The sequence below is a fragment of the Rhinopithecus bieti genome, unplaced genomic scaffold (assembly GCF_001698545.2).
Source record: "Rhinopithecus bieti isolate Rb0 unplaced genomic scaffold, ASM169854v2 scaffold_14826, whole genome shotgun sequence".
Lineage (NCBI taxonomy): Eukaryota > Metazoa > Chordata > Mammalia > Primates > Cercopithecidae > Rhinopithecus > Rhinopithecus bieti.
Window position 1 is genome coordinate 2505178 of NW_016808328.1, and position 14687 is coordinate 2519864.

The window sequence follows — 14687 nt, forward strand, 5'->3', positions numbered from 1 at the left end:
GGGTTCAAATCCTGGCTCCACTCTATATTACCTCTGTGACCTTGGGCAAGTTCCTTAACTTCTCTGTGTCTTCATCTGTAAAACGGGGATAGTAACAGTAGCTACCTCAGAGTTTGTTCAGAGGACAAAATGAATCAATAGGCATAACAGGTTCACACTGATAGGGTAAGCACATGCTGTGGGACATGTGACCTGGTCTAGGATGGGGGCTGCATTAGTAACTTCTCATGCTGCTATAAGGACATATCCAAGACTAGGTAATTTATAAAGGAAAGAGGTTTAATTGACCCACAGTTCCTTATGCCTGGGGAGGCCTCAGGAAACTTACAACCATGGCAGAAGAAGCAGCAAACATGTACTTCTTCACATGGTGGCAGGAGAGAGAAGTGCCAAGCAAAGGGGGAAACGCCCCTTATAAAACCATCCAATTTTGTGAGAACTCACTCACTATCATGAGAACAGCATGGGGGTAACTGGCCCCGTGATTCAATTACCAGGTCCCTCCTACAACAGGTGGGGATTATGGGAACTACAATTCAAGATGAGATGTGGGCAGGAATACAGCCAAACCATATCAGGGGCTACCAGGTGAAGTCAGGAAAGCTCCCTCATGAGTGGGGGGCACTGGAATGGGATCTCAAAGAACAAACAGGAACCACCCAGGCGAAGATGTGCATGCCTGGCAGAAGGGGCAGCAGGTTCAGAGGAAAGGAGGCGAGAAAAAGCATGGGATGTAGGGGATATGAAGGGGGCGGACCTGAAGATGTGTCTCTACCACCCCCATAACAGGGGATGGCAGGGATAGCTTGGTGGGGCAGAAGCAGAGAGGGTTTCTTTTGCTGAGCCAGATCATCTGCCTCTCCTCCAGGAAGCCTCCTTGACGTCCTAGCCAGATGTACCTCTTCCTTCTCTGAGTCCCAGATCACTTTCTGTGGGTGTCACAGGAGGGGGTTTCTGCTACACCCCCTCAACTTTGGGCTGAGGCTCCTCTCGCCCCCTTGACTATGAGCCCACGAGGGAGGGCTTGTTTTTGTTCCCCTGTACCAAGCCCAGGGTCCCTCACACAAAGTCCTTCTCCAGTGCCCACAGGGTGAAGGCTAACTCCTTAGCCTGGCATTCCAAACCCTTCATGACCTGCCATTTTCCATTCTCTCCTGTGACATCCCTAATGTTTCCTAGGTTCCTGCCATCCCTAACTCTTTCCCCCTTCCTTGGTAGAGCTGCCAGATTTAGCAAACACAAATATAGGATGCTGCTCAGTCAAATTTAAATTTTAGATGAACAACAAATACGTTTTTGTATAAGTATGCCCCATGCAATATTTGGGACACATTTGTACTAAAACATTTATTTTTAAAAAATTCAAATGTAATCATGTGTCTTGTATTTTATCTAGCAAGTCTATCTTCCATAGACACTCTGAGTTTTTGCAAGCACTGTTGCCCCTGTCTGAAATACCCTTTCCTCACTTGTCTTGCAGTGCCCTACTCATCAGTCTAGACTCAACGTAAGTGCCACCTCTGCTGGGGGGACTTCCCAGATGTCCCAGCCAGGGGTTGCAGGTCTCAATTGTCTCCTCTCCCACCTATTGTCCTAATATACTTCTCCATCTTCTTTAAGGATGTGGATTTCCTGAGGCCAGGGACCATGTCTTGCTCATCTCTGGACCCCCCAGGCTTGCCATACAGTAAGTGTTCACTAATTATTGACATAATGAATGAACATTAAACCGGTATTCAAAAATCTACAAAACCTGGGATGCAGTACCAGACATGAACACTAAGGGCCACTGTATGACATGGGCGCTGCTCAGACTTGAAAATGGGTTAGATTCTGCAAACTGGGTGGGTGCCCACTTAGAGACATTGGAGGTTTTAAGTCCTTGATTATGTGAGGGAGATGGGAGGTGGCTGCGGGTTCCATAGGTGCCTCAGGAGAGTGAGGAACCAACCTGAGCAGCTCCCTTCTTTAAAGCTGGGCAAGGGATTGGAAGCTGTTTCATTTTATATTTCTCTCTCTCTCTCTCTCTCTCTCTAGATATATATAGTATATAAATTTTTTTTTTTTTGAGACAGGGTCTTGCTCTGTTGACTCAGGGCTGGAGTGCAGTGGTGCAATTATGGCTCATTGCAGCCTCGACCTCCCATACACAAGCGATCCTCCCACCTCAGCCTCCCTAGTAGCTAGGACTACAGGCACACACCATCACACCCAGCTAATTTTTGTAATTTTTTTTTTTTTTTTTTTTTTTTTGAGATGGAGTCTCGCTCTGTCGCCCAGGCTGGAGTCCAGTGGCGCGATCTTGGCTCACTGCACGCTCCACCTCCCGGGTTCCCGCCATTCTCCTGCCTCAGCCTCCCGAGTAGCTGGGACTACAGGCGCCCGCCACCTCGCCCGGCTAGTTTTTTGTATTTTTTTAGTAGAGACGGGGTTTCACCATGTTAGCCAGGATGGTCTCGATCTCCTGACCTCGTGATCCGCCCATCTCAGCCTCCCAAAGTGCTGGGATTACAGGCGTGAGCCACCGCGCCCGGCCTAATTTTTGTAATTTTGGTAGAGACAGGGTTTCATCATGTTACCCAGGCTGGTCTGCAGCTCCTGGACTCAAGTGACCCACCCGTCTCAGCCTCCCAAAGCGCTGGGGTTACAGGTGTCAGTCACTGTGCCCAGCTGGAAGCTGCTTCATATCCTTGTTTTTTCACTTAATTGCACTGCGACCTTAGGAAAAACCCTTCACTTCCCTGAGTCCCTGTTTTCTATGCCAAACAAAAGGAACAATAAATGCCAACCTTTCAGGGCTGTTGTGAAGGTAAAATTTGATCAGGTAGTGCCTGGCACATTGGAGATGCCCTAGAGATGCTAATTCCCTTCAGTCTCTCCTCTCCCTGGGGTACCTTTATCTGAACAGTGATTAAGCACCAAGACGCGATGGGAAGAAATTCAGTATGAAACCCACTAGTCCTTAGTCTGAGCACTTTCCTGGAAGCTTGGGGCCAGTGAGGCACTGAGTGCATGTCTTAAGCCTTCCAGGCCTCGGTTTTCTAATTTCTAAAGTGGGTTAATGCCAGTAGTTACTACAAGAGGTGGTTGTGGAGATTTAAAAGGAAAATATAGGTAAAGCTTTTTAGCACAGTCTCTAGCACATAAAAAGACTTAATAAATGTTGGCTCCCATCATCACTGTTATCATCAAAACCATTATAGAGGATGGGCACAGTGGTTCACACCTGTAATCCCAGCACTTTGGGAGGCCGAGGTGGCTGGATCACCTGAGGTCAAGAGTTTGAGACCAGCCTGACCAACATGGTGAAACACCGTCTCTACTAGAAATACAAAAAATTAGCTGAGCGTGGTGGCACATGCCTGTAACCCCAGCTACTTGGGAGACTGAGGCAGGAGTATCACTTGAACCCAGGAGGCGGAGGTTGCAGTGAGCTGAGATTGCATCATGGCATTCCAGCCTGGGCAACAAGAACGAAACTCGGTTGTCTCAGAAAAACAAAAACAAAAAAACAAACAAGCAAAAAACCCCCCAAAAAATGGCTGGGCGTGGTGGCTCAAGCCTGTAATCCCAGCACTTTGGGAGGCCGAGACAGGCAGATCACGAGGTCAGGAGATCGAGACCATCCTGGCTAACACGGTGAAACCCCGTCTCTACTAAAAAAAAAATACAAAAAACTAGCCGGGCGAGGTGGCGGGCGCCTGTAGTCCCAGCTACTCGGGAGGCTGAGGCAGGAGAATGGCGTAAACCCGGGAGGCGGAGCTTGCAGTGAGCTGAGATCTGGCCACTGCACTCCAGCCTGGGCGACAGAGCGAGACTCCGTCTCAAGAAAAAAAAAAAAAAAAAAAAACCCAAAAAACAAGCAAACAAAAAAAAACCATTATAGAGTAAGCCCTTACCCGTGTTTATTAAATGGATGGATGAAGGCAAAAGTGAATGAATCAGTGGACAAACCTCTCCAGGTAGATCCTACTCCAGGTACCGGGCAACAACCTGAATACGGCCTGAACTTTCATAGCTCACCCCCATCCCCCAACCTTTGCTCCTTCTGCCTGGAATGTCCTTCCTCTTCACTTTCTGTTAAATAAATCCTAAAATCGATGTGGGCTACAAGGGTCCATCGACCACAGGTGGCCTCATGAACGGCTCTTCTCCTTGAGTTCTTGGGGGACTAGGAGGATCCTGAACCTGTGTGCTTTGGGGTAGCTGCCAAATGAGGCCACCTCCCCTGGGGCGCTGGAACTGACGGAAGCAGCCAGGCCTGGGTCTGCACAAGGCCACTGCCATTCATCAGTGGCCTCCACAAGCCATCTAGCAATGCAGTTGTCAGCTCTGGGCTCCGGGCAGGCTGGGAAAGGCCAAATGGAGAATCCGCTCTAAGAGAACCATTTCTGCAGAAGGAAAAGAGTGGGAAAGAGGTGGAGGTGGGGGCCGCACGGGCCTGCAGGGCTTAGTATCTGACTTCCCTTCCTAGGAAGATTGGAGTATTCAGGAAAGAATCTAATAGCAGACACAAGGAGGATTCCCGTGTTAGGTAAGCTGGCTGCGGACTTGCTGCAATAAATCTCACCACCTGCAGCCTAGCTGTCCCTCCCTGGTGGTGATGGCTGGCATATCACAGCCTTGTCTGAGAGGTCAGGGATAGATATGGCTCCTGGTTCTGCTCCTACCCCTCTGCCAGCACCTCCTCTAATATTTTCATCAACTCTGCTTTCTTCCCCTCCCTAAACCCTGGCATTCTCCCAGATCCTATCTTCTGGTTCTTCCTCTGCATACTCTCCTGGCTGCTGTTCTCTACCCTCCCTAAACTCCAACCCTTTTGCCCCAGTAAGCACCACACCTACAAATCACAAACCCGCATCTGCCATCTCTTAGGAGTCACCCTTCACATTTCCTGGGTCCTCCAGGCTTTAAAATATAGACTTTGCTGGTTGGGCGCAGTGGCTCACGCCTGTAATCCCAGCACTTTGGGTGGCCAAGGCGGGCGGATCACTTGAGGTTGGGAGTTTGAGACCAGCCTGACCAACATGGAGAAACCTCGTCTCTACTTAAAATACAAAATTAGCCGGGCATGGTGGCTTATGCCTATAATCGCAGCTACTTGGGAGGCTGAGGCAGGAGAATCGCTTGAACCTGGGAGGCGGAGGTTGTGGTGAGCTGAGATCGCACCATTGCATTCCAGCCTGGGTGACAAGTATGAAACTCCATCTCAAAAAAAAAATATATATATATATGTGTGTGTGTGTGTGTGTGTGTATAGACTTTGCTGGCATTTGCCATCTCTGCTGCCAACTCCCCCAGCTACCTACCATCATTTCTCACTTGGCGTCCCCTGGGAGCCCTGTACAGGTGCTCCCTGGGTCTCTCTGACTCCCTGGAATCCATTCTCCACACAGCAAGCTACAGGGATCTTTAAAGGAATCTGAGTCAGACTGCATCATTCCAGAGCCATCCCATCATACTTTAAATTGAATCCAGACTCTCAAGGCTGGAAGGCCCATGACATTTAGCCTAGCCTCCCTCCCAACCTCCTCGCCTGATGCTCCGGCTTCCGCCACACTTGCCTTGTCTGTTTCCTGAACACAGCCCACACATCCCTGCCCTAGGGCCTTTGCACCTGCGGTTCCTGATGCCTAGAATGACTGTGTTCCCACCTGCGTGTTTGTCTGGTTAACTCCTAGCATCTTTCAAGACTCAGCCCAAGTGTCACTGAATGAAGACTTTCCCTCACTCATGCCAGGACGGTGGGCCCCTATTGGTGCCCCCCGGGACTTTAGCTGACCCTTCTGTGGCTAGTGTCACACCTTGTCTCATGGCTCTCAGTGTCTGACTCTTTTTCCCTGGACTGTGAAGTCCCTGAGGCCTCCGAGCCACCTCGTCAGCCTCAGAATTCCTGGTACCCAGCTTAGTGCCTGACCCAAAACTGGTGAGACTGAAAGTTGAGTGAACCAGTGTCCGTAACCTCACTGGCAGATGCCAAGCTGTCCCTCTCTGTACCCCAGGCCCTGGGGGAGGGACTGAAAGAAGTAGGGCCACGTCTCATCACAGGTGTACTTCAGGCTGTTGCACCTTCAGCCTCTCACCGCTTGGCCCCCTCACCATTTATGCCTAACAGTCTCCATGGCAGGGGCTGGTCCTGTCTACCTCTTAAAGGTCATCCCAGAAGCATCCCTGGGGAAAAAAGTCTGGGAGGCAGGACAGCCAAGTAAAGAGTGAGACCATAGGTCAAAATCCTTGCTGGATCCTCCTGGGCAAGTTATGGAACTGCTCCGTGCCTCAGTTTCCCCTTCCATCCAATGGGGTGAAGAGCCCTGTGGTGAGGATAAATGAGACGCTAGAGGTGACATGCTTAGCACATAGCAAGTGCTTATGAAACGTGAGCAGGTGGTAACCTTGGCTGCTGCAGAGCCTGCAGGTCCTGCCACCCTCAGCAGGGACCTGGGGATGCTCGGGCAGCGGCAGAAAGTAGGGCAGAGCTGCCTCCCGGTTCACACCTCCAGCAGCCTCCCCAGGCCTGCCCGCTGTGGTAGGAAATGGGTCGTAGGCAGGACCCGCGCTGGGATTCCTCATTTCCGTTGCCGTCTTTGGGGACAAACACTTTCAGTTTCATTTAATCACAAAGCTTCTTAATTAGTTTTTTTTTTTTTTTTTTTTTGGCCTTTTTGGGTTCTGAATTGTTAAGCTATTCCTGCTGCGGGGAGCAGAGACGCTGGCTCCTGCCTGGAGGCCCTCCAGGGCCCAGCAAGGGGTGGGGCTGCTTCCTCACACCACCCACAGCTCAGGCCCTCGTGTGGCCACTTCCTGAATCATCCAAAAAACAGCTCTTGAGTACCTACTGTGTGCCAGGTGCTGGGGACACAGCAGAGATCATGGCAAGATCTCCACCCTCAAGGAACTTACTATCTAACTCAGTGTAGAATTAGTAAATACCTAATTACTCAATAACACTTAAAAATGACAATTGTGATAAACACTACGCAGAAGGGCAAGGTACAAGGAGAAGATGAAATGGGGCATTGGATGGCGTCTGGGCAGTGATGGAGGGATTCTCTGTGGAGGTGATGTTAGGCTAAGAGCTAGAAGGTTGAGTCAGAGCTGGCCAGGTGGAAAATGTAGGGATAGGAGCAGTGTAGACAGAAAGAATTCCCCACTCGACACAGGTGGAAACTGAGGTTCAGAGGGAGAAAGACGCCTGTCCAAGGTCACACAGCTGGTGAAGGATGGAGTTGGGATTTGAACCTATGGCTTCTCACTCCTAGTCCAGTGCTCCTTCTACCATCCCAGGAGCTTCCACCTTGGGAGTAATTAAGGTCTGATTTAAAAGCTCAAAGTGAAATCACCTCTCCCCATGCAAAGGGCATACAGGTGAGTGAAAGTGGGTGTTTTAGCAGGAATCAGAGCAGGGCGGGCTGAAGCTCTCTCGAGCAGTTTCAAATCTCTGTCGAAGAACAGGTGAGTGACTAATTATCACTTCATAAGTGCAGCTTTTTGGAAACCCAGTTTTTCACAACATCATGCCACTGAGGTCAAGATGAAAGGGTCGTGGTGGGGAAAGGAATGTGACTGTTGCATTTTATTGAGATTGCTGGGCGGATCCTCCAGACTAGAAAAGTGAGATCCAGAGAGGTCAAGGCACCTGCCTGAGGTCTCAGCGGGGAGGAGTGGAGCCGGGTTGGGAGCCAGGCAGCCTGTCTCCAAGGCCAGTGCTCTTTCTCCTGCATCAATGCATCTCATCTTGTGGAGGGGGCAGAACCCCCAGGCCTCAGCCTGGGACAGGGGCCCTCAGGGAGGTGGGTGATGAGGAGAGCACCAAGCCCGCCCATAGGTACCTTCTCATAGTACTGCAGCTCATAGTCCAGAATCACACCATTGGGTTGGTCTGGCTGGGACCACGACAGGGTAATGCTGTCCACGGTGCGGCTCACCTGATGCATGATGGACACTGCCGACGGAGCTGGAAGAGAGGCCAGAGGTCATGGGTCAGGGAGGCATGAGAAGGTGCAGCTTCTGGCCCACCCTCAGAGGTGCTCGGACATGAGGGGAACTGTGGGATCAGAGAGGGAAGGGCATCTGACTGAGGCCACAGAGCCAGTCTAGGGGAGCCGACAGGGTGCAGAGGGGCTCATGCAGGGCTATGGGTGCCACTGCTGAGCTCTCATCGGGCACCTTCAGGTTATAGACACTGAAGACTTCACCAGCCCTGGGGAAGCTCAGGCCACATCAAGTCGAGAGACAGTAGAGATAGAAACGGTTAATTGTATGTCATGTGAATTTCATCTCAATAAATCAGTCACTTCCCCCTCCCATTCCTCCCACCAGTGCTGCGAGTGCGCTCACAGAGGTGGTTAGAGGAAGAGACAAGCAGTCAGGGAGGCTGTGTGCAGTGCTAGAAGGATGCTTAGAAATACATGTACTTAGAAATGCTTAGTACACGGCCGAATGCAGTGGCTCACGCCTGTAATCCCAGCACTTTGGGAGGCCGAGGCAGGCAGATCACCTGAGGTCAGGAGTTCAAGACCAGCCTTGCCAACATGGTGAAACCCTGTTTCTACTAAAAATACAAAATTAGGCAGGTATGGTGGTGCATTGTAATCCCAGCTATTTCGGAGGCTGAGGCAGGAGAATCACTTGAGCCTGGGAGGCAGAGGTTGCTGAGCCGAGATTGTGCCATTGCACTCCAGCCTGGGTGACAAGAGTGAAACTCTGTCTCAAAGAGTAGCGAGAAGATATACCTTAGAACAGTTCCCTCATTTGATTTTATGATTGTTATTTTCTGAGACTCTGTTGCCCAGGCTGGAGTGCAGTGGCATGAACACAGCTCACTGTAGCCTCAACTTCCTGGGCTCAAGTGATACTCCTACCTCAGCTTCCCAGGTAGCTGGGACCACAGGTGTGTGCCACCAGGCCTGGCTAATTTTGTTTTTTTGTGAGATGGAGTCTTGCTCTGTCACCCTGGCTAGAGTGCAGTTTCGTGATCTTGGCTCACTGCAACCTCTGCCTCCCGGGTTCAAGCAATTCTCCTACCTCAGCTTCCTGAGTAGCTGGGATTACAGGTGTGCACCACCACACCTGGTTAATTTTTGTATTTTTAGTAGAGACAGAGTTTCATCACATTGGCCAGGCTGGTCTCAAACTCCTGACCTCAGGTGATCTGCCTGCCTTGGTCTCCCAGAGTGCTGGGGTTACAGGCATGAGACATAGCGCCTGGCATAATTTTTGTATTTTTTGTAGAGACGGGGTTTTGCCATGTTGCCCAGGTTGGTCTCGAACTCCTGGGCTCAAGTGATCCCCTCCTGCATCAGCCTCTCAAAGTGCTGGGATTATAGGTGTGAGCCACCATGTCTGGCCCAATTCCCTTATTTTGCAGTCGTGGAAACTGAGGTCAAGAGAGGAGGTGTGAGCTGCCGAGGTAGGTCCGTGGCACACAGCCCATTCTTGAGTCCTTATTTCATAAAGCATCCGGCTTGCTGTCTTTTGCCTCCTTCTCACACAGAGCAAACCTCCAGGAAGCATCAACTCTGTGTAGACATGGCCCTGGGTCCTTTACACTCGCTTCCTGAGTTGACTGTTGATAAGAGAGTGTATCACCCCTGCTGACAGGTGACACTGAAGTTCCGAGCTGCACGTGGCTTCCTGAGATCGCACAGTCAGTGGGGAAGCCGGGATTTGGACCCAGGTCTGCATCTTGCCAGAACAGTGTTTGTTCCAGAGTGGGACTGGCCAGAGAGGGACTCTCAGTGTGGTCCCCACACCCGTGGTGTGACTCTGGCAAGCCTCCTTGCTTCTCTGGGCCCAAGATTTTTGTGGTCTCAGGAGCGGCTGAGGACTCACCAGGGCGAAGAGAGCACCTCCTGCATTCTTTCCTCGTTCCTGGGCAGGTCTGTCACAAGTAGATGTCCTGTCTCAGCTGATACAAGGATGCTGGAAAGTGGAGGCTGATGCTTCTCCCAGCCCCAAGTCCTGCTCTGCAGGGGCTCTGACCATATGGGATGTGAGTGTGTAGCAGGCCTGGTAGGAGCTCAGGGGGACCTGAACATCGGCTGCGGGGTTTGAAGGCTGGAGCTGACGCACCCATTTCCTGCTCTGTGTGTGCCCCTAGACTGCCTCTCTGCCTTGCTGCTAACTGGCTGTGTGACCTAGGCGAGCTGCCTCCCCTCTGGACCTGGCTTCCTCCTGGGCACCCTAGGCCAGGCTAGAAGATCTCTGAGGCCTTGAGGCTCCGATGTTCCCTGCCAGTCCTCCCCCTTCAGCCCTTGACGCCAAGGATGAGCCTGGGGGCCAGTGTGGGTCTGGGCAGGTCCAGACTCCCCTCCGGCACCCCAAGGAGCCGTGGAAAATTGTCCCGAGACACTCCAGATGAGGTGGCAGCACACGCACGAAGGACTTAGACCCTGGTCCACATGGCCCTGATGAGCCTCTGTTCGTTTTACACCCAGGGGAGGTTGCCTGACTCTCAGCTTGGCTCCTTGCCCTGCCGGGGCATTGGCCTCTCCCAAGAGGGATCAGGGGTCTGGTTGTGTACTCAGTGTAGTGCCTGGCATGTGGTCAGCGCTGTCGGTGTTTGCGGGTGTCACCTGTCACAGTGCACTGAGCATGGACCTGTGGCATCTCATTTAACCCCCTCAGCAATCATGTAGGATGGGGGTCAATATCTGCACTTTCCAGAAGAGGTATCAGTGGCTCGGAGAGGCACAGTGACTTCCCCAAGGTCACACAGCTGGCGAGGAGCTGAGGTGGGCTTGGTGCTGAGTCATCCTGCCCTAGCTATTACCCCCTCTGGGTTTCAAAGCAGTTCCTCCTTCCCACCTGCCTCCAGCTCCAGTGCCACCCCTCCCTGCGGAGCTGTCTTTGTGAGGAGTTGAGTGTTCTGCTGTCCGGAGTGCCGAGGGTCCAGCTTCTTTATGCAGTCCAGGCTGTCTGCCCCTGTCACGGGCTTGTCAGTGGTCGGTGTCCCAGTGAAACAACAGAATCAGGCTCTTCTGGAGCGTCACAGAGCATGGCCAATCTGGGGGCTCATCCCCGGGGCTGGCCCAGGAAGCGCCCCAATCCCCATGCTTCCCCCCAGCTTCTCAGCCCCTCTCACCCAACCCACAGGGGCTGACCACTGGGTCTGTGTGTGGTGGAGGTGGGGGTGCGACAGGGGATGCTCTGAGAAGCTAAGGAGGATGCTTGAAACTCAGCTGCCAGAGATTCTGAGAGTGATGACCCCCACCCCTCCCTCCAGGGGCCTGAGGACAGTTCTGGGGTGAGGGGCTGGGTGAGGCAGTCTCCAGGGCTCCTTGAAATACTGGGTCTGTCTCCCAGAGGGCCGGCCAAGCAGGTGGGGAGGGATGTGTGAAGGGTGGAGTTGGAGGCATGCTGCTGTCTCACAGCACATCCATGTGTGTTGCATCAACAGAGCACCAGACACAGAGCCGCAAGGGCAAGGACGGGTGAGGAGTATTTGGACTGCGCTGCTTCCAAGTGTGCTCGCTCACCCACTGCTTCATGCCTAGACCCGCACAGTGCCCAGGTCAGGACGCTCCCATCCAGTCCCTGGCAAGGCCGTCTAGCCTAGCAGTGGGGAGCCCTGAGGGTGGAGTCCGACAGACCTGTATGCAGCTCCCTCCACTCACTCACTTGTGGCCTTGAGCAGGTACTTTTAGCCTTGCTGAGCCTCAGTTTTTATACCTATCAAGTAGGAACCCTCACCTGGCCAGGACGCTGTGAGAAGGCAGTGGAAATGCATGTGAAGGTCTGAGTGGGGTGTTGGGCACCCCTCAGGAGGGAGACATTGTGAAGAATTTTTCAGTTCATGGAGTTGCTATGATGCCAACATGATGCTGGGTGCCGGGGCTCTGGAGAGGAACCTCACAGCATCCCAGCCTTTCAGGGACTCACGGCTTAATGGGAGGAAGCATACTGTTTTTCAACTAAACGAGTGCCTGTCCCAGGATGGGCACCATGCTAGGCACTGGGGAAGCTGTAAGACTCAGAAGCGGCATGGAGCTGTGGGATCCAAGCTCCCATTTCAGGACTTGATCAAAGTGATTCAGCCTTGAACAAGAGCAGGGGCTGCTCCATTCACATTTCTCCTTGGGAGTTCAGCAGAGGCTGCTCCATTCACACCACCTTCAGAGATTTCAGCAGAGGCTGCTCCATTCACACCACCTTCAGGGATTTCAGCAGGGGGTGCTCTGTTTACACCACCTTCAGGGATTTCAGCAGGAACTGCTCTGTTCACACCTGTCCCTGGGATTTCAGCAGAGGCTGCTCCATTCACACCTCTCCCTGGGATTTCAGCAGGAGCTGCTCTGTTCGCACCTCTCCCTGGGAATTCAGCAGGGGCTGCTCTGTTCACACCACCTTTGGGGATTTCAGCAGGGGCTGCTCCGTTCACACCACTGTGTGGGATTTCAGCAGAGGCTGCTCCATTCACATCTCTTCCTGGGAATTCATCAGGATCTGCTCCACTCACACCACCTTCAGGGAGTTCAGCAGAGCTGCTCTGTTCACATCACCTTCCGGGATTTCAGCAGGGGCTGCTCTGTTTGCACCTCTCTCTGGAGTTTCACCTCCCAACAAAGGACAATTGTAGAATGTACCCTAGATTACAGTACTTTTAAAACTTGAATGGGCATAATGATAACCAGGAGACTTTATTAAAATTCACATTGCTGGCCTCCCCACAACACCCCCCACCGAGATGCTACTTCAGCAGGTCTGGGGTGGGGCCTGATAATGTGCATTTCTAGCAAACTCCCAGATGATGTTGATACTGGTGGTCTGTGGACCACACTTTGAGGACTAGTGGATTCAGGGCCAGAGAAAGAAAGTGACTTGTCCAAGGTTACACAGCTGGTAGTGGTAGACCTGGACTAGAGCCAGGAGCAGCTGAGTCCTGGTCTAGTATGTGATCCACCTGCCATACGGCTGCTTGTAGCCTGGCTTCTGCTGAGCCTGCCCCCCTCACCTGCCTGGGCTACACTCTTCATATAGAGCCCTGGAGCTCAGAGGGTCTTGGGGCAGCCAAACAAAGAGCTCCATGAGAGGGAAAGAGACGAGGCTGCTGAGGAAAGTGTGGGCCAAACTTCCAGTCCTGAGGCACTGGGGAGCCATAGAAGGACTAGTAGGGGTGGTAACCTGCTCCTCAACTAAAACAAGCTTGTCATTCAGCTTGCCATTCTGACAGCCCCTGTATGCCCCATGGTGCCCAGAAAAAGGGAAAAGCCGTGCAGCTAACAGCAAACCACATGGTTCACATCCGTTAACTTACTTCATGCTCCTGTCAACCCTACAAGGCTGTTATTACTGTTATACCCATTTTACAGATGAGGACATGGAGGCACGGAAGTGTGAAGTAACTTGCCCAAGGCCACACAGCAAGCAGTGGAGCTGGGATTTGAACCCAGGCTCACCCAGGTCCAACACATCCTTTCCCCTCCACTGGCTGTGGCTGATGCTGGCTGACCAGGGAGGTCTGGAAACCAGTGGACCTCCGAGGGCCCCTGAGGACACCCTGGTCCAGCTCCCTTCCTACTGCTGCAGAGCTAACCCTGCCTGGTTCCCGCTGACTCACCTACCACCCACCCAGCCCGCCCCAGCTCTGGGAGCTCAGCTGCTGGTAGAGGCAGGTCCCACGCGGCCTTGGGGGTCTGGGCCTGGCGGGCGTAGCTGGCAGGCTTGGGTTACAGGCAGCTCACCCGGGCTCTGATCCCATAAGCCCTGTAACCCCGGGCGTGGCAAGGAGGCGGCATTTGCCAGGAAGATGATCAAGGCGGGCCATGGGGGCCAGCAGGGCTGGCCTTTCTCCTGGAATCCAGGGGGATTAACGGTGGAGAAAAGGGAACAGCTGGATGCTCTCCCACGCCTCCTGCTGCCCACCGCCCACCCGGGGGTGTCAGGTTTCCCTGTAAGTTGGTCATCAGGGAATTCTGGTATTTTCAATTACCAGCCGGGCACGCCGACAGGGGTATGGGGTCAGCGGTGCCCTGTGACCCCTGCAAGGAGATGGAGCCCCAGGGAGTAAGCACAAAAGAGGCTTGTGGCAGAGAGGGGCAGGGGGAGGCCGGCCAGGCGGGGCCTGCTTGTCTGGAGCAGGTGGTCAGGGGCCCTGTTGCCCTCAGCGAACCCCAGTGGGGAGTTCAGCCCCTTCCTTGGCTGAGACTTGGGGAAGGAGCCTTCCCTCTGTGTGCCTCCGTTTCCTTCTCAGGGCATGAAGGGGTTGTATGGGGTGGTCTCTCAGGGTCTTTTGGGACCAGGATCCCAGGACAGGACAGGAAGCCAGCAGCCTGGGCCCCTGGTTGCTGCAAGAGGTGGGGGGTGCTTGGGGATTGGCTCAGCTTCCCCTCATAGCCCTGACCTACGACCCTTTCACTGGTCTGAAGATCCCTGAGCTCCAAGGGAGTGGGGGAGAGGTCGCTGGGCATAGGACAGTCAGAGACCCCATCCCAAGCCCCAGACTTGCAGATCCCAGTGTCTCCCTGATGTCTTCACTCCCCATTGACGACCCTTAGCGGCTTCCCACTGCACCCAGAATAAGACACAGATACACTATGGTGGCCCACAAGGCCCAGCTGCCTGGTGTCTGCCACCTCCCTCTGCCTGCCCCCTCTCTCCCAAGCTGTCCACACTGGCTGTCTTTCTGTTCTGCCTCAGGGCCTTGGCCCCATGGTGTTTCTGCTTGGAAACCTCTTCCCCCACATCTT

General features: G+C 53.1%; 1 protein-coding gene across 3 annotated transcripts in view; it reads right to left on the reverse strand.

Annotated features, from left to right (window-relative positions):
* The window catches only part of EPHB2 (EPH receptor B2), a 135071-nt gene that overhangs the window by 24885 nt on the left and 95499 nt on the right, over nt 1-14687 (reverse strand). For all 3 annotated transcript variants that reach the window (XM_017886555.1, XM_017886553.1, XM_017886554.1), the window contains exon 5: nt 7830-7954. In XM_017886555.1, coding sequence (XP_017742044.1) covers nt 7830-7954 — 125 coding nt within the window. The remainder of the gene's footprint in view (nt 1-7829; nt 7955-14687) is intronic.